A 24756-nucleotide genomic window follows, 5' to 3' on the forward strand; every position below is an offset into this window, starting at 1 on the left:
GCCTATTATTTCACATTTTGTAAAAAGTCTTCATTTGTTGTAGCACTAGTTTAGGAATTTCAATTTAGTAAATGAATACATTACCATTAAATTTGCTACCATTAGTTGGAATGCCAGTTTAGGAATTTTAATTTAATACATAAATACAATAAAATTGAATTTGCTACAACTTTAGAGTCAAATTTAATTTGAAAGCTATTGGTGTTATTGTTCTAAGAGTTATATAATGCTTTTAAAATATATTGATTACTGTTACTCCAGGATAAACAAAAACTCATAATGATAAATAATAATTATCATCATTATTATTTCAAATAAATAGATTAAAGGCAAATATTTCTGGATTAGAGTTTTGGGCCTATATATCATATATTAAGACATGAATATTAATAAACTGATTTAATATTTTAGAACATAACCAATAAAGTGACATCATATACTAAGATATAAATATTAAAAAGTGATTTACTATTTTAGAATGTAACCTATACAATGATTTATCAATTGGCAGGCTACTTTTGACAATAAAATATATAATATTTCATTTCTGTAAATTTATAGTACTACATAAGTGTGATCTTAATAAAACAGCTGATAGATGACTACCAATATATTCTCTACAGTATTCCTTATACTGATTAACACAATATGGAGTAAACAAATCTATAGTAATTATTCAGATTTTTGTGACCGGTATTTCTATAATGCCTTATACCTACCACCTCAATAAAGTAAAAGGAGTTTTTCTAAAAATTTTATGTCAGATTTCAAGTAAATCTTTTTTTATTTTAAAATACTAAATAAAATTTGTATACAGAAATTAATTAAATATAAATATTGGAAATAGTCTATGAAATATTTGAAGTTATCAAATACAAAAAAATATGGGGATATCTTTTAAAGCATATGAGTGTCTAAGATTTAGATTGTTTATGCTGAATGTTATTCATTTATATAATAGAGCACATATTTCACTTTTACTGTTAAGTGTAAGATGTTTAGAATTGGTAATAAGGGCCCAGGATATAGCTTAGTGGTTCCAGTGCCTGCCTCGCAAGCACAAAGTCATGAGTTCAATCCCCAGTACCAAAAAAAAAAAAAATAGAATTGGTAATAATATAGAAAACAGTAATTCTTTTTATGTAATATCAAGCAAAAGGCAGAATGGTAAACAATAAATGAAATAGATGATGCATATTTACAGTTTTGATACATATATATATATATATATATGTTTCAAAAAATTTAAAACTAATTATCATGGTTAAACCAAGAGTATATTTAATATGAGCTCATTCTGTATTACCACATCCATCCAATATGTATACATTACTTTTAGAACTAAGAATAAATTTACGTTTGGATGTGTTTTTAATATCTAAGCATTGCTAAAAAAAAGTGGCTAAGATGCTAAAACATAAATGTTTTAAGTAGATTCCTAGAAGATCTCTGCTAGCCCTGAAAACATTGGATGTAGTGGATAAATGTGAAGTTTTACTCATCCTGGGTTAACAGTAATAAATATATTTATTTTAGCAGCATTATATAACTCTGAAAGCATATTCATATTCATTCTTTCATTAGAACACACCAATTTTCTAAATTTGGTAAAACAAGAACTGTCCTCATTATGAAGTATATTGATTTTCTCACAATATATACAGTTCCTAAGTGACAGTTCCAGCATTCAAACCTATGTCTTGCTATGGCAATCTAGTGCTTTTCTCTGTGGCGTAGGAACTGGACATGTTTAACAGGGAAACTTTAAAGAGAAAATAGGCCTGATTCTGCTCCTGGTGACAAGTTCTAAAATCATTCTGAGGCCTGTGCCAGGAAAACCTCCATAAATTATTTTCATCAACCTGTAGATGGGCATATTGAATAGCTCCTTAGGTTTAATTAAACAATTTTCCCCCAACCACATCCTAGTTTTTGTATCTTTGTGACTATCAACTGCTTCTCTTGAATGTACCGTGCATCCTACTTTAAGAGCTATATTGCTTAATAGACAAACATTGACAATCCTGATGGTGTACCTAAGTTATGCCAGTGCAGTTTCCATTAACATAATACTGACATTTATGAGATTATATCATTTTTTGTAAACACTCACATTGACTAAGTTTAATACAAGTAATGTTTTTTTCTATATTAGGACATTATTTACATTACTTGAGGGTCAGGGATTTAACTGAGTGGTTCCTCTGCCTGCCTTGCAAGCACAAGGTCCTAAGTTTGATCCCTGGTACAAAAAAAAAAAAAAAATCTACACTATACATTACATGAAACCTCACACTACTATATAATCCATCATTTTAAAGGTAACTAAATTTAGAATGGCTGAGGTGTGGGTGAGTGTCTAGCATTTGTCTAGCATATGTGAGGCTCTGGATTTCATTGCCAAACAACATGACAAAAAAATTGAGTGTAAAATAATATTCATAGAACATTCTCTTCTATTTTCTATTAACCTTCTGTTAAGTATAAAATCATTTAACGAAGGTTGTTTATGAAACCTGCCTTAGTTTTCTTAATGCTTCCAAAATATAACCATTATAGCTTTCTTATTAAAACACTAGTCTGACACCTACCAAGTATTCTCTTGCCTCATACAAGAAGGCAAGAAAAAGAAAGCATTTGTATTTTTAATTTTAGTGAAGGGTTCTTGATTTAAGAATTAGTCATTTGCTGCCTTCTCAATTTGAAGTATGGTGTATGTACTTAAAATTTCTTTTTTTTAATATGAATTTTCTGCAGCTATCAGATACCATCAAATTCATCTTTCACTTGAGATTAATAAAAATAAAAGTTTATTTTCTACACCCTTCATTCTAAATGTAAAGAACTTTTTTTTTTCTTTTTTGCTGTACTGGGGATCGAACTCAGGACTTTGTGCTTGCAAGGCAGGCACGGTGCCACTGAGCTAAATCCCTGGCCTGTAAAGAGCTTTCCTTAAACTAATTTTATGGTTTCAGAATGCTTATTGATAACAGATGATGCAAAGTATTGATGATTCTGGTTTTCAGTTAAAAAGAAACTAGAAAAAATTCACTATAGCATTGTTGTTCATTTTAGCTAATCAACTCTTCATACTAACGATCATTAGATCCTAATTAGATCCAAATCCTAAACATTTGTTTAGAAAAGTGAAAAATAACATTTACCATGTTTATTCTGTGCTAAATGTTTTTCAAAACCAAATGAATTCCCTCTCACAACCACCCTAAGACATTTTAGGACCTATCTTTTATAGATGAACCAAGTGAGACATAGAATGATTGTAAATCACAGAGACAGAAACCTTTACATGAACAAAAGGATTTTGATCTCTTTTGTTATATACCCATTTATTTGCTTTGTAGGAAAAAAGAGAAATGTGTTAATACTGCATACTATAATGAAGTTCAACATAAGGACTTGTTAAACTTTTATTACAAAAAATACTTTAAAATTTCTTCACATGAAATCTCTAGTAATATTATCAGATATTACCAGAGACAGAAAGTGATTTCACTTATTCATACCACAGTTGAAATTCTATAGCAGTATCATGTCTCTACTAAAAACAATTCAGTTAATTTTTATAATGATAATTATTTTCTTAAAATTATTCTCAGGTATGTCTTTCATCTTCAAATGTAGCTTCAATGTAGCTTATTTAATTTTTACTTGTATTTTAAAAATCCACCAATTTTAGTAAGCTTTTAATTTAGGCATAAATCACTGGAAAGTGAAAGAAAGTATAGAGCTTCTAGCAGAAGAAAAGCAATTTTGTCCTACCCCAAGTCTGCCTCTATCTAGTCCCTCACAGCTACTCCATCAAGAAAGAAGTATTCTGGGCTGGGGATTTAGCTCAGTGGTTCTGGTGCCTGCCTCGCAAGTACAAGGTCCTGAGTTTGATCCCCGGTACCTCCCCCCGGCCAAAAAAAGAAAGAAGGATGTATTCTGATTGATTAGATTTAACTGAACATTCCCCGAGCCATAGAGTCATAATTTTACTATTTTCTATTTTTACTATTATATGGGGTCACTGTGTGTTGAAAGGTACACAGCAATACGTAGTTCCCACATTCTTTCCTGCCCATTGCTTAGTCCTAAGTGCAGTGACTACCCTTGAAACCTGGACTTTAGGCTCTTTTCAGTCTCATTCCATGCACCAAGGTAAACTTAATCTTGAGAAACAAAGGACTATTTTCTGTCTTTCATCTACTGGTTCTGTGTGAATGAATCAAGCTGTATTTGGAATATACCAAATCTTGAGTGCTCTCTCCTCAGTGTCTTCCCTCATACACATATTTAGAAAATGCTAACATCCTCTAAATAAGCCTTCCCCAAACCTCTGAACTCAGGGTTATCAGGATGTAATTCTAAATCTCAGGCACTTTCTATATCTTGACAGATAATTGTACTTATGTTAACATTTAATATGGATTATTCACATGTATTTTACAATTTACACTTATATTTGCCTTCATGTATTTAAAACTAGGACAAGTAAGGCATTTAATCAAGGTAATTTAGGACTGTTGTTAGGTGTTTGTTATGTAGCATCACAATAAATGCTCATAATAGAATATTAAATAAAGTGATATACAACCCATGCTCTACTTTTCAAATAAGATTGTTAAAATAATGAGATTAAGAAAGTATAAAAAACTTAGTTTAATGTGCATGCTTGGTATTTTTGAGGTACAAAATAATGTAAAATAGGAAGCTTTACAGCATTAAGTGATGTATAGTTATTCATTTGAATTGTTTTATTTAAAATATCCAACTTGTTTTTCAAACCAAGCCAAAAAAAAGCTACTGACAGTAATTATTTAACTTTATTTTCTTTACTTAGTAATGTTGGGGTGTTTCAACTGATAATGTGGTGATATGATTTGAAAAACTAACCTGCAGCATTTGGAAATTAATGTTTTTATTGATTGAAATTAATATCTGCTTATCACATTTATTTGATGATTCTAAAATTGGATTAAAAGTTTCCAATTTTAAGTGAAAAAATTGGTATACTGTCCATTGGTTCTAAGTAAGGTTCCAGGTTTATTGTAAGAAAAAGTGAGAAATTTTGTAGCTCGTATTAAATGTATCATAACAGTGAAGCCTTGATTATCCTGTAAAAAATACAGGTGAACACATTTGTTCTTGCACACACACACACACACAATCCCAGGCCTGATACATTTTTTCCATACATTTGTCACTGTTTACGTTTTTTTGGTACCGGGGATTGAACTCGGGACCTTGCACTTGCAAGACAGGTGCCAGAACCACTGAGCTAAATCCCCAGCCCTGTCACTGTTTGAAAAACAAATTATTTTGAGTTTATTTTCTATCCCTTCTTCAATGCAAATTTTATGAGGGCAGAGTCTTAGTTTTTCATTCTTACTTTTACATTGCAGCTCAAAAACATATCCAAATTCTAATTCTGAAGTTCTCTTTTTTCCATTGTTATTAGATGCTAGTATCACATCATCTACAATGACAGAGGATGTGGCCAAGTTATTATTAGCATTCATTCTAGCAGTAGAGTTTTGGAATTTCACAGTTTTTAAGCTCCCATTAGTCCTGTTACTTTATGACAGATTGCCTCCAACCTCAAAAGTATCTGGACTCATTCGTGCACCATACATTCAAGAAATAGTTACTGATCATGTATAGTATTCCAGATACAGTGCAGGTAATTGTGGAGCCAAACATGATTAAGACACAGATTTATCTCTCAAAAGGTTCCCAATGTAGTGAGCTTTTTTTGCTTCTCACTCTTCAAATAGTGTAAATTCTATACAGCCAGAAATATCAGGAAGTTAAGTAGCACTGATACATGTGAAATTAAGTGTAGATTTGGACAGATGATTTTTCAAAAATCAAGTTCAGTCAAAGAAAGCATAATAATATTCTTTGGGATGTCAAATATACCCCTACAGGAGGCCAAATGAATGATGCTTTCTCCTTCAGCCATTGGCTTTATACAGACATGGCTAGGGCACTTAAAATTTCTCTACCAGGAAATAATGAGTAAACAGCAGTGATGGTGGGTGCAGGCTATTTACTGCCACGGAATGAAAAAATGTTGACTGCTTGTCAAGTATTTTGACACCGTGGGACAAAAAGTGTTGTTTAAATATAAAGAGCATTTGTGTTGAGTTGTTATTAGTCATCCTCATGAGGAAATGATCTGTCAAGTGAAAGACCAAAGTATAGGAGAACTGCCATAATATAAGATTGATTTTTGCTAAAGAGACGTTAAAGTCACTGCATGTTTCAATTTGTGGTTGCTTCCAGTCCTTTGTAAATTACCCACAGTTAATGCACAATATAAAAAGCTATTTGAATTTACTTTCTAGCATATCCTCTTGGGCACTTTTTCCTGTCTTTCTCTCTCAATCTGGAAAAGAGCAGTTGCTCTCAAGTTTTAAAGCATGAATTGGAATCAACTTGAGAGCTGTTCAAATCAGGGACTGTGGGACTCTGTCAGACAGTAAATGATGCAATAGTCTTCGTGAGCCTGCAGGCTTTCTTTCTAGCAAGTCCCTAGGAAATGCTTTTGCTGGTAACTCACAGTTCAGATTTGGCTAACTACTGAAGTAAAACTACTTGAGAAGAATGGAAGAGCTGTGCAGAGCTGACACCAGCCCCTGATCTTGCTCACCTTGCTGTCCAAGCTGTTCTGAAAATAATCACGGCTGGTTAGCAGCCTATGGCAAGCGAAAGGCCTTTCTCTCCATGAGAGATTGTTCCAGGGAAGCAGGTAGAAAGAATATTTCTAGTTTTCTCACTTTTAAACTCAAATTCACAGTTAAATTATTTAATGTCCCTCTGCTGCAGCCTTTCTCAGCTTCAAACAGTAAAGGTAATTTTTCTTCCCTGCCATTAAGAAACAAGACAAAATGAAATAAAAACCCATAAAGACAAACAAAACTTTGTAGAGACTTGTAAGACCAGATCTGTGCTGTATTTTATAACCAAACTTGTCATATCACTATTTAAAATTAAGAGTATATATTTTTCTATTTATATATACATAATGACTGCCAAAATGATGCCTGTTCTTTAATTAGTTATCAGTTATAAATTAGCTATGAAGAAAAAAGATATTCAAGAAAATCCACCTATAATAATGCAATAAATATATGATAACTCTAGTTTGTGAAATAAGTGCATCAGCCGCAGGGAAAATGAAACGTATTAGAGTAACTCAGGTAAACTATTTGTTCTTTGGTTAGAGACTCTGGAGATAGTGTAGAGAAGTTCTTTAAAAGAAAAAGAAGAGGACTCCAGTGCAGGGAGAAATCTAGTTGTAGTTGATGTCATTATTTCTTTTCTTTTTTTGTTTTTTTTCGGTTTTTTGTAATCTTTATTAATAACAAAGGTATTTGCATTTTTTGCTTAAATTCTTTTATTGATACATTTAAGGTATACAATATGTTTACATTTATCATTTGGTGCTTGAACCTATACATGATATATCTTGGTTCTTATTTTTTTCCCCATTACCTGTGCGCCCTTCACCCCCTCCACCCTTCCCTATTTACATAGACTTTGCTTCCATTTTTTTTCTTTTCTCATAATTTTCCTTTCCCTTCTTTCCTTTCCCCTTCCCCTCCCACTTCCCGTACCCCTTTGCACCTTTTCTTCCTATTTCAAATTATCAATTATTCATTCTAATCCTTATTTACACTTTCAGTTTCTCACACTAGAGAAACTATTTGGTATTTACTTAAGAATATGGCCTCAATATGCATCTATTTACCTAGTTTCTCATTCTTTATGGTAAGTAGTACTCCATTTTATTAAAAAACCACACCTTTATCCAGTTTCCAGTTGATGGGCACTTGGGCTGTTTCCAAGCTTTAGCTATTAAGAACTGTGCCACTATAAACATGGGTGCCCAGATATCACTGAGGTATGATTCTTTTAATTCTTTTGGGAAGATACCCAGCAGGGGGATAGCTGGGTCTAATGGGACCTCTAGCCCTGGTTCTTTGAGGTATCTCCATACTGATTTCCAAAGTGGTTGCACCAGTCTGCACTCCCACCAACAGTGGAGAAGGCTTCCTTTCTCCCCACACCACTACCAGCATTTGTTATTGGTTGATTTCTTGATAACAGCCATTCTTTCTGGGGTGAGGTGGAATCTCAGTGTTGTTTTCATCTGCATCTCTGGAATGACCAGTGATGTTGAACATTTTTTCATATGTTTATTTTCTGCTTTTACTTCTTTGTCTGAGAAATGTCTGTTCATTTCAGATGCCCATTTTTGAATTGGGTCTTTGAATCTGGGGGGGTCTGATTTTTTTTTCAGTTTTTTATATATTCTAGATAGTAGTACTTTGTCTGAGGGACCCCTGGTGAAAAATTTTTCCCACCTTGTAGGTTGTCTCTTAGCTCTGTTGGTGGTTTCTCTTGCAGTGCAGAAGCTTTTTAATAAGATGAGATCCCAGTTGTTGATTCTTTGTCATTACTTCTTAATGATGGTTTATAATCTAAAAAGGCACAAATACTGTTACTAGCCTGAAGACAAAGTGAAAACTGCGGAGTTTTGAAATTGAATAATTCAAGAAAGTAGGAGAAATGATTGAAATTATTGCTCATTCAATTATTTAGAGTCAAAAAAGTTATGTTTAAAATTTTTTTGAACTTTGGAAAAGTATATGTAAGAATTTCTGTTGGCATGAAATATTAGGTGTATATGGGCACAAATATTTACTTAATGAGCTACTGAAGTAAGATTACAAATGTACTACAATTCCACTGTAGAAAGAAATATATCTTTATTTAATCTATAACTTATCTGGGTAACTAGGGCAAAGCACACACACCTTTTATTCTAATACTGGAGTCTTACTCAACCCTCAAATCAAAATGTTTCATTCAGATAAAACCTCTGGGCCTCTAAGATTACACTTTCTTCTCTAATGCAATGTCCAATTGTATGGTAGAAAGGACTCACTATCTACACCCAGATAGGTCTCAGAATCTTGTCTACCAGTCATGAAGGAGTTGCAGATTCAGACCACTGCCTTTTTTACTCTCACTTCTGTGCCGACTTTTCTTTTTCCAAACCCCCTAAATTAGGGTTTAGTTTCCTTTAAGCTTCAAATTGGTAACCTCTTTATTCCTTGCACATCATGATGGTATTTTCCCTAGGTGGAAAATTCTTTGGATTCATCTATCTATTCCTCCAATGTGGTTTAAAAAAAACCAAAAAAGGTACAAAATCTCTCTCCATGAAGATTTTAGACTTTGAAGCTGAACTATTTGGCTGAAGTTACCAAATATCTGTTCTCTACTACTGATAGACATTTCGTTGGTTCTAAAAGGTAGAACCACAGGGGAACAACTCACTACAACAAGCTGTCTAAAGAACCCTATATAATTTGCAACCCACTCCACCACCAGCTCTCTGATTCTATTCACTATTCTTCTTTCTGTCTCCACAGCACAAACTCCAGCCTCCTTGCTGTTCTTTCAACACATTCAGAGAAGTCTCAAATTCCAAAACCATTGTACTTAGAAATTCATCATCTGAGAATGTTCTAAAAAAGAAATTCATATGCATACAAATAAACAGAATGTTATAATACAACATACTATAAAAATAGGGTAAAGCTGATCTCAAGACTGGTCAAATTTACCTTAACAAGGAAGCCTTGATCACCCCGTAAAAAAATAACTTTGTACATGTACATGTAGGTGAACACATTTGTTCTTGCACACAGACACTCACACACACACACTCTCTCTACATATGCCTCATCCCATCTCTGAAACATTTTTCTCCATATATTTGATCTTGGCTAAAAATAATATATTTTCAGTTTATTTTCTGTCTCTTCTCCCAATAGAATGCAAATCCTATGATATCATAATTTTAGTTTCTCGTTGTTACTTTTACATTGCAGGATTACAATGCAACAATTACTGAAACATAGAAGCTACTCAGTAAATACTTGTAGAATAAAAGAAAGGGGATATATCATACTAGATTTTATAGTGAAAATTTTGATGCCACTGGCACAAAATAGCTCTTATATTGTAGTTGTACTTACTCCTGGACAGTTCTTTCAAATCACTATTTCTTTTTATGCCTTTTTTGCTTTGAATCATGCTATGGCCTCTGCCTAGGAAGACTCACTTCTGAAACTTTCTGTTTCATTTCATTATTTTCTTCAAAACATGAATCAGATGCCATCTTAGAATTTCATAATAAACTCATTCTTTCTCTGTGTCCTCTTCCCTCCTCAGGTCTCTATGCTGCTATTTTACCCACTCTTTTTCTATTCCCCAACTTTACTATTGACCATTTTAAGGCAGGGACTATTCATTACTTTTGGTATCAGAAGCACTATACATGAATGCCTAGCACAAGACAACTATTAATAAATGTTGACTAAATGAACAACAATCCACCTTACATTTTTTTTCTCCTCATGATAAGCTATTCTTCATTGCTTTAAACTTCCAAAATTATCCTGAAAGTCAAGAGCATGGGCACTTATGGGAATAATCACTTTAATGATCAACCAAGTCAAAGTTTAGGATGTAGCAGAATAAATCTCATGTCCAGAAGAAGAGGGATTCAAGCTCATCAAGGGGTAGTAACAGTGATTCTATTCTTCATGCTACCATAAAGAAAACCACTGCTGTATTGAACAATCGACACTAATGAAACTGTCAGGTTTCTTTCGCATATATGGTAGTAGATCTAGATCCAACTCTTTTGAAAACCTTATTTTTGCACTTTACCTCACCCGGCATCATCAGTGTGTGCTGAGGTAACATACTAAGTTTACTATGTAATTGGTGTAGAAATTATTCCCTTGGGGGAGACAGGTGGTTAAATGTCAAAAACTTGCTCTAATGTTTGAGCCTGGGAGACAGGTAGAATTTAGAGACATTATAGTAGCATATGTGGCTTAGTCTTGCATGTGCTAAGATGAAAGTAGCCCATCTCAGCAGAGACACCTTACATATAACTAAGAAAAACACAACTGAGCATTGTGAATGAAAGCGGTTGCCTTGGCAGAAATGTGTTTCATCTGTTTCTCCCACATCTATGAGTGGATTATGCATGCTGTTACAAGAGGACATTTAAATATGAGTAATCTGAAACAAAAAAATTAAAAGATAGATAAAAAGGGGCAGAAAAATAAGATGAATGAATAATGAAAGGCATTAGTGGTATATTGATATGCTTGGAAATCAATAATGTGGAAATTAAGTAAATTAAATGTAGCCCTGACTATATAGAGGAAGAGGTTGATGAAATTCTAAATTGGATGGGCAAAAGAAATAATTTTGCAGTAATATTTGTGTGCCAGATCAAAGAAAGCAGTACATGATAAGAGATAAGAACAGTTACTCGTTTGTCAGATACTAAAATCTAAAGTGAAAATGAGAACACTGTCTCAGTGTAAGGGAAAGAATCCCCCTCAGGAAATGCTAGTTTCATAGAACAAAGACATGAACTGTTAGGTAAGAACTTGCCTGATTTATTCATAAATGACTAGACTCAACTTACTATTGTTCCTCATATTTCTAGGGAACTGATAAGCATATTCTCACCACAGTACTTTCATCTTTCATTTCCTCAACATAGAGAATATCTTAAGTCACCAACTGATTATTAAGTTTTATTATACTTTTTTCTCAGAGAATGTAAAAACTTTTTTTGTCCTTTTTTTTAAGCAGCAGAAAGCAGATTACAACCCAAACGCCAAATCCATTCTTAGACTTTTGCAATTTTAAAGGGTTGCAAAAGGAGTTGAGGATGTTGCTCAGTGATAGATGCTGTCCTAGCATCTGTGAGGCCCTGGGTTAAAGGAAAAAAGGGTTGTGAATAAGAAAAGAAGCATACACAACATATGCTTTATATAGCCCACAAAGACAAAAATGTTTATTAATTAAGGAAGTTCTCAAAATTAATTTATATATATAATGTGAATGTGAATACATATATATAACATATATATATAGATATATGGCATGTAGAACTCCAAATAGTCAAGATCAGAAGAAAAAACCACACCGAGAAGGCATCCAATATATTTAATAGTCAAGATTCCAGAAATGCTACACAAGAGCAGAATCTTGACACAAGAGCAGAACCTTAAAAGCTGTTAGAGAAAATAAACAAATCATCTATAAAGGAAAACCCATCAAAATTATAGCATACTTCCAAACACAAACTCTAAACTCAAGGAGAGTTTGGAGTGATGTATTTCAAGCCCTAAAAGAAAACAATCTTCAGCCCAGATTGATGTCCTTGCAAAACTATCTTTCAAAATTGATAGAGAAATAAGATGCTTCCATGATAAAGAACACCTGAAGAAATTCATGACCACCAAACCAGCAAAGTTCTGAAGAATATTCTAGAAAAAGGCAAGAGAAAAGGTCCAAGAATCCCAATAGAATTAATCCACCAGGCAAAGCAAGCAATTAAATAGAAGGGAAAGAGGGCTGGGGATTTAGCTCAGTGGTTCCGCCACTTGCCTTGCAAGTGCAAGGTCCCAAGTTCGATCTCTGGTACCAAAAAAATACAAATAAATAAATAAATAAATAAATAAATAAATAAATAAATAAATGGGAAAGAAAGGGAACCAACAATAGGAAAATAATATAATGACAAGGATAAGTCAATACCTATCAGTTATAGTCACAAATGTAAATGGTCTCAGTTCACCAATCCAAAGAAATAGATTGGCAGAGTGGATCAACAAACGACCCAATAAAATGGATTTCAAGTCAAGACAGATAGGAAGAGACAAAGAAAGTACATGCTTGTTATGGGAGCAATCGAAGAGGAACAGATTATATATAGTCTCTGGCACACTGAACTACATAAAACTAATACTAGTTGATATGAAAAATCAGATAAACACTAATACAATTGTAATGGGGAACCTCAACATCTCACTGAAAGAAATAGATCTACTAGACAAAAAAACCAACAAAGAATGTCAGAGCTGAACCAAAACTTTGAACAAATGGATTTAGTAGATATCTACATTGTTCCACCCAACAACAGAATACACATTCTTCTCAGCAGCACATGGACTTTCTCTAAAATAGACCACCCACTAGCTCATAGAACATGCCTAAATATATAGAAATTGAAAGTATTCCATGCATCTAACATGCCTAAATAAATGCAAAGAAATTCAAATTATTCCCTGCATCTTATCAGACCATAATGCAATGAAATTGGAAATAAGTGACAAAAGAAAGCACAAAAACTGCACAAATACATGGAAATTAAATAATGTACTCTTGAATAACCAATGAGTCACAAATGAAATTAAAGAAAAAATTAGACAGTTTCTACAATTAAATAATGATGCCAATACTACATGCCAAAAATTATGGGATGCAGTGAAAGCAGTCCTATAAAGGAAGTTTGTAGCAGTGAATTCCCACATCAGAAAAACAGAGTGAACTCATATAAACAACCTAATGTTGAACCTCAAGGCTCTAGAAAAAGAACAAGTTAAACCCAAAGTCACTGAGCATGGCAATGCACACCTGTAATCTCAGCTCTTTGCATCTGAAGCAGGAGAATCATCACAAGTTTGAGGCCAGCCTAGTCTACATAGTGAGTTCAAGGCCAGTTGGAGCTGCATAGTGAGACCCTGTCTCAAACAAACAAACAAACACACACAAACAGCAAAACCAAAGCTCATATGCAGAAGGAAATTACAAAGATCAGAGCAGCAATTAATGCAATTGAGACCAAAAAGCAATACAAAGAATCAATGAATTGAGTTAATTTTGAAAGAGTAAATAAAATAGACAAACCCCTAGCCAGTCTTATCAAAACAATGAAGAAAAGAACCAAATCTATGAAATTAGGAATAAAAAGTGTGAAATCACAATGGATGCTACAGAAATCCAAAAGATCACCAATACCTACTTTGAGAATCTGTACCCTAATAAGATGGAAAATTCAGAAGAAATGGATGAATTCCTAGGTACATATGATTACCAAAACTGAATCAAGAAGATACAAAAATTCTACATAATCCGATATCAGCCAATAAATTTGGAGAAATAAAAATACAAAAACTACCAACAAAGAAAAGCCCAGGTCCTGATGGACTCACTGCTTTGTTCTGCAAGAACTTTAGAAAAGACCTAATGCCAGTACTCCTCAAACTCTTTAGCTTCATTAATTGAACATTTCTCTTAATGTAACCACCATTTATCCTGCACAGTATTATCCATGATTTGCAATTAATCATGCAGAGACTTCAGATAATTTAGGTAACTGTCCAAGGTGCGCAGTTAGTTAACACGTTGCATATCTATAATTCTGACATGGAAAAGTCACTTAACCATGAAGTTAAACTCTCCCCAAAGACATTAGTCTGTTTGAGAGAAAAGAGGGCAAATACTGGGTCATTTAGTAATAACAGCTGCCACAGAAAAAAGTTTGATAGACAAATATTCTAACTGTACTCTTGTATTTTTCTATTGAATTAAAAATAACACATCTCTGTTAAACATGATCTCTCTCCAATTTTTCTGCTTATTTCAGAAACCTTCAACATTTTTATTATTTCATAATGTACATATTAATTTTCATGTGAATTTTTAAAATGCATTGCCAGTACCAACTGAATTTATTTTAAATACCATTCTCTTCCCCTCAGTGGGTGTGATGGCATACTCCTATAACTCCAGCTACTGGGGAGGAAGCTGAGGCAGGAGAGTTTCAAGTTTGAGGCCAGCATAGGCAGTGAGATGCTGCCTCAAAAACAAAAGTTTTTAAATGGGGGGGTGGGATTGAAGCTATACCTCAGCACAAGGATCTGGGGGGAAAAGCTCTTCTCAACCTTGATTTTATGTGCACTTAGGTTCATGTTTTCTTCTAGTTAACAAGCATTATTCAAATAATAACTAATAATAAAAAATGTTTAATGACTGATTTTTACTAATTCTAACTACCGTACTTTTAGCAAGTAAGCTATACAACCTCTTTATCCTTAACATTTTCTGTCTTTTTCAACATAACTAAAATTAGGAATTATTCAAATCCCTCTACCATCTACAGCAAAAGTTTAGCATTCTCTTTGGCTAGTGTATGCCACTTTCTGATTCTTGTTGTATCATGTTGCATGGCCTTAGTTTGAACTTACACATTAATGCTAGTCCTCTCTGCTCAGTCCACTCCATTTGGTCCATAATCAGTTCCTTTTTATTCCTTCCTAAAAGATGTCAATTATATTCATAAAGCTTATTATTTCCATAGTTTCATCACCTGTCTTCATCTATGCCATAACCTCATTTATCATCCACATCTAAACATTCAAATTTCTAATACTTTACAATCATCAAGGTTCAAATGAAGTTGTATGAAATAACTAGAAAGTAAATATCATAAACAACAGAGATATAAAAGTCTAAATACTGTCTGTTCTGCAAATTGACATGAGGTTGATATTAAAACTTGTAGTTTCACCATCCTAGTCTCTTTGTTTCAGGGATTTGTAATATGCCTATTATATTCCAGGCACTGACACACTGTTTGGTTTCATTCTTTCCCCAAATGGTGACAACATAAAAATTTTTTTTCTAAACTTTCAATTAAAAACTGCTGTAGTATGTGCCAAATACCAAGCTGTCCTTCCTGCCTGTATCATCTTTTGTATTATCACTCATACTCCCATAGTTTACCTTCCATTACCTTTCATCTTAACTCTTAAATCTGTGTGCTGCCCATCTCCTGTCTTTCAGCCACCTGTTAATCCTACCAAAGAGGCAGAGCACTGGGATGTTCATTCAGAGTAGTACTATCACCACCTGCTGATTTAGGTATGTCTAGGGTCTCAGAAGCTAGAACTTCCACCTTCAGAAATAGGGAGACCCAACACAGAAGTGACCCGAAGATGTGCCATAGAATTAAAAGAAGGCAATTCTTGTGAACCTTTTGATATCCTTTCAGAGAATATACATACACACTTACATATGTACAAAATTTTCAGTGTAATTTCAGAGAGAAACTTTGAAACCCTATCTTGAGCATTGAGATAAGAACTCTAGTTCCAGATACTGTAACATTTACTCTTGAACAATGCAAGCCAGAGTTGTGTACTTGTGTGAAATCATTCAAATGCCTTATAATATTGCTTCTGCTGAATTGCCCCATCCTGTGATTTTGGCTTACATTAGCAGATAATTGCAAAAGTTTATTTTCTGTCTGATAATAGAGGTCATCACCATTTATATCCTTCATACATAGTGTATATAATGCACACAGCATCTTACATATCATTGCACAGTACAAAGAGATACTTGCAATCTCACCTAGAAATCAATAGACTCTCCGCTAGCAATGTTCTATAAAAAATAAACCAGTCTTTGTAAACCACACTATTAATATAGCTCTCCTATTCTCAACCATTTTACCTTACTATTTCATAAATTATTTTGATGTTTTAGCAATATCACCAGTACTGAAGTGAAATAAAGCAGGATGCTTGTATCAACACCTAGACTCAGGTAATTAGAGTGAATACCTCAAGCCTGCCGTGGTGGTGGTGGTGGTGGTGGTGGTGGTAATAATCGAAATGAGAGAACCCCTACATGGTTGACATTTTTCCACACCACCTTCCTGGAAATTTTTTTTTTTTTTGCTAACCCAAGGACACTGTGGGCTTTGCTTTTATTAAGGGAAATGGTGCTCCTTTCAATTTTGCCTTTGTTTCTGCTAAAATCATGATAGTATTGCTCATTGAATAATTTCAAAGTAAAATCTTAATCCAGGCATTCTAGGCATTCCTACTGTTCTAAACTGTGCCTACAGCTCATCACTTCCTCTTCTACACATAGGCCTGTGTCGACGTCAAACTTCACAAGTCTGCTTTCAAGTGCTGGTGAGTACTCTGGTGTCTGTACCACTTTTAAGGTTCTGCAGTATGCCAAGAATTTGATTTTCTCAGATGCAATGCTTATTAAACTTATTTTGCTGTAATATGCTTTACAAATAATAAAATAGATAAAAATTATTAAATGGCTTTAATTAGTTTTGAGTTGTCTAAAACAGGCACACATATACTATGATTTACCAGTGGCAAACACTTTCATGATCTCACTTCAGCTTAGCTCTATAGTCTCATGTCTTTCAACACTTATCTTCACATACTGTTATCAAAATATTTAAAAATTCTGTGAATGAACTTTGTTCTAAATTTTTTATGCCATTACTCTCTTTACTTGGAATTTGCTCCTTCCTCCATACTTCACCTGTCTACCACCTTCTTCCTAGGTAATGATCCATTTTGGAGAAGGCTGTTTTTTCAGCTTTTCAATAGATTCTCTTAGCACTGCATTCAGAGACTTATTACCATACACTGTGTTTTATCTCTTGATCATTATCCAGCACCCAGCATGAGAAAGCAATGAAATAAATGAGTGTTGATGCTGTTTAAATATAGGTGCAACTGGTTTTGAAGAGTTACATGATGACTTATTGAAAATCATTAAAAACTTAAATCTTTGATTCAGTAATCCAAGAATCAAAACTTCAAATGCTTTCAGGGGTCAGGCAAGCAAAGCAAATGTGCAGTGTTGCATGAGAGAAGATAATAATGAGTACAGACTACTATACATGTCCATCCTAACCTGTTTACATTTTAATAAATACTAAGCCAAATAAACTATAATCTGTTTCATTGTTATTAAAACAATCTGATAAATAATTTTTTAAAAGAAAAAATATTATCTGTGAATGTATCTGTAATAAGGAAAAAATGAATTCAAATTAAATAGCTAGTATAGGAAAGTGATTAAATATTGATTATATCCACTAAATGTCATATATTCTTTAATATTAATCTCCTAAACCATAACATATGAAGAATGTTTTCACTGCTGAAAACAATGAAGGAAAAAGCAGAACTGCATGTTTGCTATAATTGTAGCCATGAAAAAATATGTTCATCATTTAAAAAGATGAGAATATGCAAAATGAAAACAATCCTATTAAAGCGCTCAGAATAGAAATTTTAGAAAAGAAATACAAATGATATCTTTCTAACTCAGCATCTACTATTGCTATTTTTTTCAATCTCAATCTTTGGGAAAAAAAGTGTTGGGGAAAATTGTTCAAGATCTTAGAGGACGACACCTAGCAAGCAGAAGCAGGCTACTTTGGATAAGAACTGAAGAATATGAATTGTGGGCTGAGATAGAAATACCATTGTCATAGCAACCACTGAAGATTTCACGGAAAAGAATGACTTGAATTTTTTTAGTGGGACTGACTAACAAAATTCCTTTTGAAATAGTTTGAATACAGTGTGGCATTTTATTTTTTTTTCCCCATTAAGTTTATTGCTACATTTTACATATAAAATACAGTTACAATCATCACTGGGATCTTGTACCACTACATGAGTATCTTGGTTCTTCTTTTTTTCCCCATTCCCCTGCCCTCCCTTCACCCCCTAGACCCTTCCCTAATTGCAAAGACTTTGTTTCCATTTTTTTCCTTTTTTCCTTTACCCTACCCCTCCCACTTCCCCTGCTCCTTTAGACCTTTTCTTCCTGTTACACAATATCAATTAAACATTTTTAAAATTACAATATCAAGATCTAGGAGACATTACCACAGATTTTACAGAATTTAAAAGGATATAGAAAGCATATTACAAAAATCTTTTTTGAAATAAATTTGACAACTTCTAACAAGTACCTTGAAAGACAAATTAATGAAATTAACTCTGGAGGAAATATAAAATCTGAATAGCACCTATTAAAGAAAGTATATTCCTAGCTTGAAAACCTACCTATATGACAACAGCAGGCTCATATACATTTTAACTGATAAATTATATCAAACAATTAAAGCAGAAAAAAGAAGAAACACTTCTCCCCTCATTTTAGGAACTCAACATTGTGGTAATCCTGAAACTGGATAAAGATAATAGAAGATCATAATAGTATGAACATAGATAGAAATTTGTTTAACAAAAAAAACTACTAGAAGTCATATCTGGAAGTATGTAGAAAGTGGTTTTTTTTTATAGGGATAGCAGTGTTGGTTCAGCATTGGAAGATCCACCCCCAAAAGTCATTGTTTTAACAGAGGAAAGGAAAAAGCCATAAGATCCTGTCACTAGTGGGAGAAAAAGTATTGGACTAAATTCTACAGCTGTCCATGGTAAAAGCTATCAGGAGACTAGAGGTAGAACAGAACCTTCTCCACAGATTAAAGATATGTACTCCATACTTCCAGCAAGAATGCCTTATATGAATGGAGAACATACAATGCTTTCTCCTTAAGGTGGGAAACAAGGGCAGATATGCCTACTCTTTATCTGTCCATTAAATTTTGAAACCTAGTCCCCACCAAAATAGTCTGGCAATAAAATGACACAATTAGGATAGGATTGGCAAGGTATAAGCAAAATCTTTATATGTAGATGAAATGATCATCTACAGAGAAAATACTAAGAAATCTCTAGGAGCCCCTAGAACTTGTATTTGAATTTAGCAGGATTAGAAAACACAAGGTATATATAAAACTTCAGGTCTGTGTATACTTGCTATAAATGAAGAATTGGATATTGAAATTTAAAAGTTATGTAGGGGTACAAAGGATCTAGAAAAGTTAAAAAAAAACAGTGTTGAAGGACATTTAGTACCTAATTTTAAGACTTCTTCTAAAGCTACAGTAATCAAGGCAGTGTTGGTATAAGGAAAGACATTGGAATAAAACAGAGAATCTAGAAATAGAACCACACATATATGGTCCACTGAGTTTTGAAAGATTATTTAACATTAGCATTTTATAGAATATAAACTCAATTCAAGAGCCGAGGAAGAGATAAGTGTTTTCAGCAAATGGCACTAGAACACCTGGTATCCATATATAAAAAATTAACCTCAGCCCTTTATTTCCATACATGAAAATAACTTGAAGGGACCTATGAACCTAAATATGAAAGCCTAAAAGTATAAAACTTTAAGAAGAAATTATAAGGAAAAATGTTTCTGAATTCAGAGTAGGTAAGAACTATCTAGGATACTAAAGACATAATGTAAAAAAGAAAAAAATTGATAAATGAGATTTCATCAATATTTAGAACTTTAAGTGACATCATTAAAATGAAAAGTAGTCCTTAAACAGACCATATTTACAATGCATATAACCTATGACCAGAATATATAAAGAACTCTTACAGCTCATTAATAGACAACCCAATTAAAAAGTAGACATAAGAAGATGATAAATAGCCAATATAGCACAAGGAAAGGTGTGCAACTCTAGAATCAGAAAAATACTAAACAGTACAATAACAAGATTGAATTATACACTCATTAGGGAGATGAAGTTAAAAGTTTTAAAAGCCTTGTCATGACATTTTCTTTTTGTTGGATTCTCCCCCTTTGCATTTAATTTGTCATGCCCAATGGATTCACTCTGCTGGGTTTCCTGGGGTTGTGATCCTCATTGTCTTTTCCTAGGGTATTGTCTAAAATTTGTTGGAGTGCCGGTTTGGTATTCATGAAGTTCCTGAGGTGCTCTTTATCATGAAAGCATCTTATTTCTCCATCCATTTTGAAAGATAATTTTGTAGGGCACATCAATATGGGTTGGAGGCTGTTTTCCTTTAGGGCTTGAAATACATCACTCCAAGCTCTTCTTACCTTGAGAGTTTGCATTGAGAAATCTGCTGTGATTCTGATGGGCTTTCCTTTGTATGGGATTTATTTCTTTTCTCTCACTGCTTGTAGAATTTTGTTCTTCTGTTGGATTTCTGGAATCCTAACTATTATATGCCTATGTGTAGATTTTTTTTGATCAAGGCTAACTGGAGTCCTATATGCCTCACTTATCTGTATGTCAAGTTCTTTTCCCCTCCTTGGGAAGTTTTCTCCCATCACTTCTGTGAACAGTTTTTTTTATATCATCTGCACTCTGTTCTCTTTCTTCATTGACTCCAATCAGTCTTATGTTATTCTTCTTTGCATCGTCTAGCAGCTGCTGGATTGATTTCTCGTGTTCCTTTGCAATTTTAAAGCAATTTTTCTTTTCTTGGTCACTAATTGTCACCTTATCTTCTATATCTGAAATTCTATCCTCACATTGGTTCATTCTGCTACACAGACTTTCGATGGAGTTTTTTTTGTTTGTTTGTTTTTGTACCAGGGATCAAACTTGGGTCACTGTGCTTGCACAGCAGGTGGCAAAGAGCTAAATCCCTGGCTTACAGATGGAGTTTTTAATCTCCTAGAAATCTGTTTGCATCTGTTTTATGGATTCCATTTGTTTCCTATGTTGGGATTCCCTCATGTTCCTCAGATCCTCTATTTTTTTTATCTGTATCCTCTCTAGATTTATTAATCATGTCTTGCACTATGAGCACAATCTTTGCTGTTGTCTGAGTAATTATTTCTGATTTCATTTTTCCCAGATCCTCTTTTGTCGCCAGTTCAGAGAGTCCAGGTGGTTGAGTATCAGATTGTTTCATCTCGTTTCCCTTTGGGGTTGCTGTAGGTGATCCAGAAGTCTGTTTTTGAGGCTTGTTTACGTGTCTTCTCATTTCCACAGGGGGAGGGTGTGCTTCTGGCACCTGTGGGGCTCACCTTCTCTGCCCTAGGAACATGGGATGGTGGCAGGGGCACTTCCTTCCGGGTGTTGAGACCGGTTCAGCTTCTCTGCCCTAGGAGTGTGGGATGGTGGCAGGAGAGCTTCCTTCTTGGTGCTGGGACTGTCTCAGCTTCTCTGCCCTTCTCCCAGTGTGGCATTTTATACAATAAGTTTAATAAACAGCATTTCTGGAAAACTTGAGATAAACTGGCATAACTTTATGATCAGAAGTTAGAATCCACAATGTAGGCTTAAAAACTTTGTGTACTAATTAGATATTACTGACATAATGCTGTCATGATATCAGTCTGTTTTCCCTGAATATAAAATTATATATTTAATAATTGACCTTGTAATTCTATAGTGACAATAATTACCAGTAAATGAGCTCAGTTGCACTTGTCAAGAGGTATGCTTGTTATTTTTCTGATTCTTTATACTCAATTTTGTGTTTTCAGTGTTCTATGATACCATATATAACTTAATAGTAACAGGTTTGTGGGAATATTGATAACACCAATAGAAATACTTATGACTTCTTCCTTACCAAGGGCATATTTTAGTAGTCCTGCTTTTCTTATTTGTTAACCCAATTTGCCATCCTGACATATATTTTCAGTGTTCAAATTTGCAACTAAGTTTATGCATTTTCATTTGAGATTTGATCAATATTATTTCATGAGCCCAGGCTTGCTATAGTTTGCAAAATATGGCCCTGCCCACTAGCCCTGAAGTGGTTTTTATACACTGATGGTTTCCTGATTAGTGAATGAAATTAATGGGTCTATCTACTACAGTAACTTATGTATTAATTCTGCTAATTCTGTGATCAGGTTGAAGCCATGACTAGTTTCTTTGAAAACTACTTGCAAAACCTGCTTTGTTTTGGAAAATCTGCTTCTTTGATAGTTTATTTCAGGGGTGACACTTTGGTATTTGCATAAATTAGCAGTTTAGGTGTAGGACCATATAGTTAAGAAGGAAGAGACTGTTAGTAATTATCTATATGCAAAATATCAAATTTCTCCTGCCACATACAAGCTTTCCTTATACCATTAAAAAAGAAAATTTTTAAAAAAAGAAAAGAAAGTCAAATATTAGTACCTCAAAATAAGGGGTTGTGTAGTAACATTAAGGACCATTATGAATTGTGCCAAAATTAAATGATGTTTGTGACAAAGTTTAGAACCCATACATTTCAGGCTAAAACTAAGCCCCTGATTTTTGCTACAAGTAATTCTTCTTCACTCAGCTTTCAATCCAAGTAAATATATGCCATAAATATCTTGGGTCTTTTAACCCATTTTGTCTATTGTTTCTTGCTGCCATTGGTAAAACTAGTCTTTTTAACCAGTCACTAACAACAAAAGGTCCTGTTAGAAATAAGATATAAATATTGCCTTTATTTCCATTTTAAAGTATTTGACCTAAAAATTGACCTCATGATAATATGAATGGGATCTGTCCATTCATTCAGTTAATGAAGTAGAACAAATATAATATAAAAGACTGTCTCGATGGGTTAAATATTTTTGTGGAGCTATTAGTCATAAAACTAATCTCTTATAGTAAAGATTTCAATCAGAAAAGAAAAAAATAATTGACCAATGTTTTTAAATTTTTGCACATAAATACTCATGGAAACACAAGAAAGGAAGACCTTTCTACTAGAAAATATATGAATTATCTATAATAAATTAATATACATCAGAACTACCTATATTTCAAGTGTGGAAAATATTAATCTAGGAAAATTATACTGTAGAATTGCTCCCTCTTTGCATCATATAAAAACTTGTTGCTAATTTGAGCCTTGCTAAATTTAAAGTTATAATTTGAATAATTAATAATCTTGAAATTTAATTAGCAAAATGAATGAGGGGGGACTAATAAGTATGATGTTTGCACTAATTTGATTTATATAACCCTGCTCCTGTCACTATTTAAAAAGTAAGCCAGATAATAAAAATGTTCTGTCTTCAAATATTAGTGAATCTTTTGATAAAGGTTTTCCAGATTAATATGAATGCAGTTAAAAATGTGATGAAAAAACTGAGGTGACGTTAGTATTTTTTAAACCTATAAAACAGCAGCATACTCATCTGGTTATCCTAACTTTAAAATTTTCATGTGCACAATTTGAATCAAGAGAGTACCTTTGCAATTCCATTTATTTTCTAAAATTCTAAGAGTAAATAAAATGTTCACAAATATCCTCATAATTATCTCACAAGAGACTGAGATAAGTAATATGTAATAACTGAAGTTTCTAAAATGTTACGGTGACAAAATATTATTTCTAAAAACATACCTCAAGAGGGATTATACTACAATTGTATAATGTTTAATACTCTTTTTCAAAAGATAAGAGCTTACCACCAGGAATATATAATATATTAATAACCTAATTGTGGAGTTGAGATTCTCTGTTTAGCTGAAAACAAGGGCTTGGGAATGATAATTTTCATATTGCCTATATTGCTATTATAATTCCCATACTCTAATTGCAGTTAAAGTATGCTGTTATCTGTCAAACTCAACATAAAGACCCAACCTAATCTTACTGAATGATCTAAAGGTAATGAAAACCTCAGCTCATTGGAATCTAGTATATTACGAGAGTTTTGCAAACCTATCTCTTGAACTGGGTTGTCTTAGATCTGGGCAAATTACTTGATCATTTGGTTTATTGGGCTTGTGAAGAAATTTTTATATATACAGTTAATCAATATGGTGCTAATAGCCATATGTTTGTCAAATATTTTGTGGGAAAAAAGTGTTAAAGAGTGAGGAAATTTGTATTTACTGAAGAGCTTTGAATTGTAATGTGTTTATAAATATAGGGTTATCACTGGAGAGAAACAATCTTGCAATAAAGGCCACATATATGTAACTCCCTTCTTTTTCTAAATATCTATCTTAGTTATATTCTACTGATTATACAGGAAAGGAATATTGCGCTTTCTAATAATATTATTCTAATGCAGAAGATACATTTCTAATAGAAGAGACTGCATCCATAGCATATGATACAAGCAAAGTGTAATTGTAAAATATACTTATCACATTAAACTAATGAAATATATTATAAGCCTCATTGAATAGACAAATATATACACTGTAAGACAGTTACATGAATTTCCACTCTATTTAAGAAA

At 33.3% G+C, this 24756-nt stretch overlaps 1 protein-coding gene across 3 annotated transcripts in view; it reads left to right on the top strand.

Annotated features, from left to right (window-relative positions):
* Pkia (cAMP-dependent protein kinase inhibitor alpha) overlaps positions 1–24756 on the top strand; it is a 99058-nt gene that overhangs the window by 12257 nt on the left and 62045 nt on the right. For 2 of the 3 annotated variants that reach the window (XR_015442749.1, XM_087190511.1), the window contains exon 2: positions 16834–16877. Coding sequence is in view for 1 of the 3 variants with exons in the window: in XM_021256005.2 (XP_021111664.1) it covers positions 16834–16877; positions 24109–24156 (92 nt within the window). In the remaining 2 variants the exon portion in view is untranslated. Of the gene's footprint in view, positions 1–16833; positions 16878–24108; positions 24296–24756 lie in introns of those variants that run through there. The other variant, XM_021256005.2, reaches the window with a different exon arrangement.

Source organism: Heterocephalus glaber, unplaced genomic scaffold (genome assembly GCF_053883595.1).
Source record: "Heterocephalus glaber isolate CG9 unplaced genomic scaffold, H.glaber_assembly_v1.0 deba00001553, whole genome shotgun sequence".
In the NCBI taxonomy this organism is placed as follows: Eukaryota; Metazoa; Chordata; class Mammalia; order Rodentia; family Bathyergidae; genus Heterocephalus; species Heterocephalus glaber.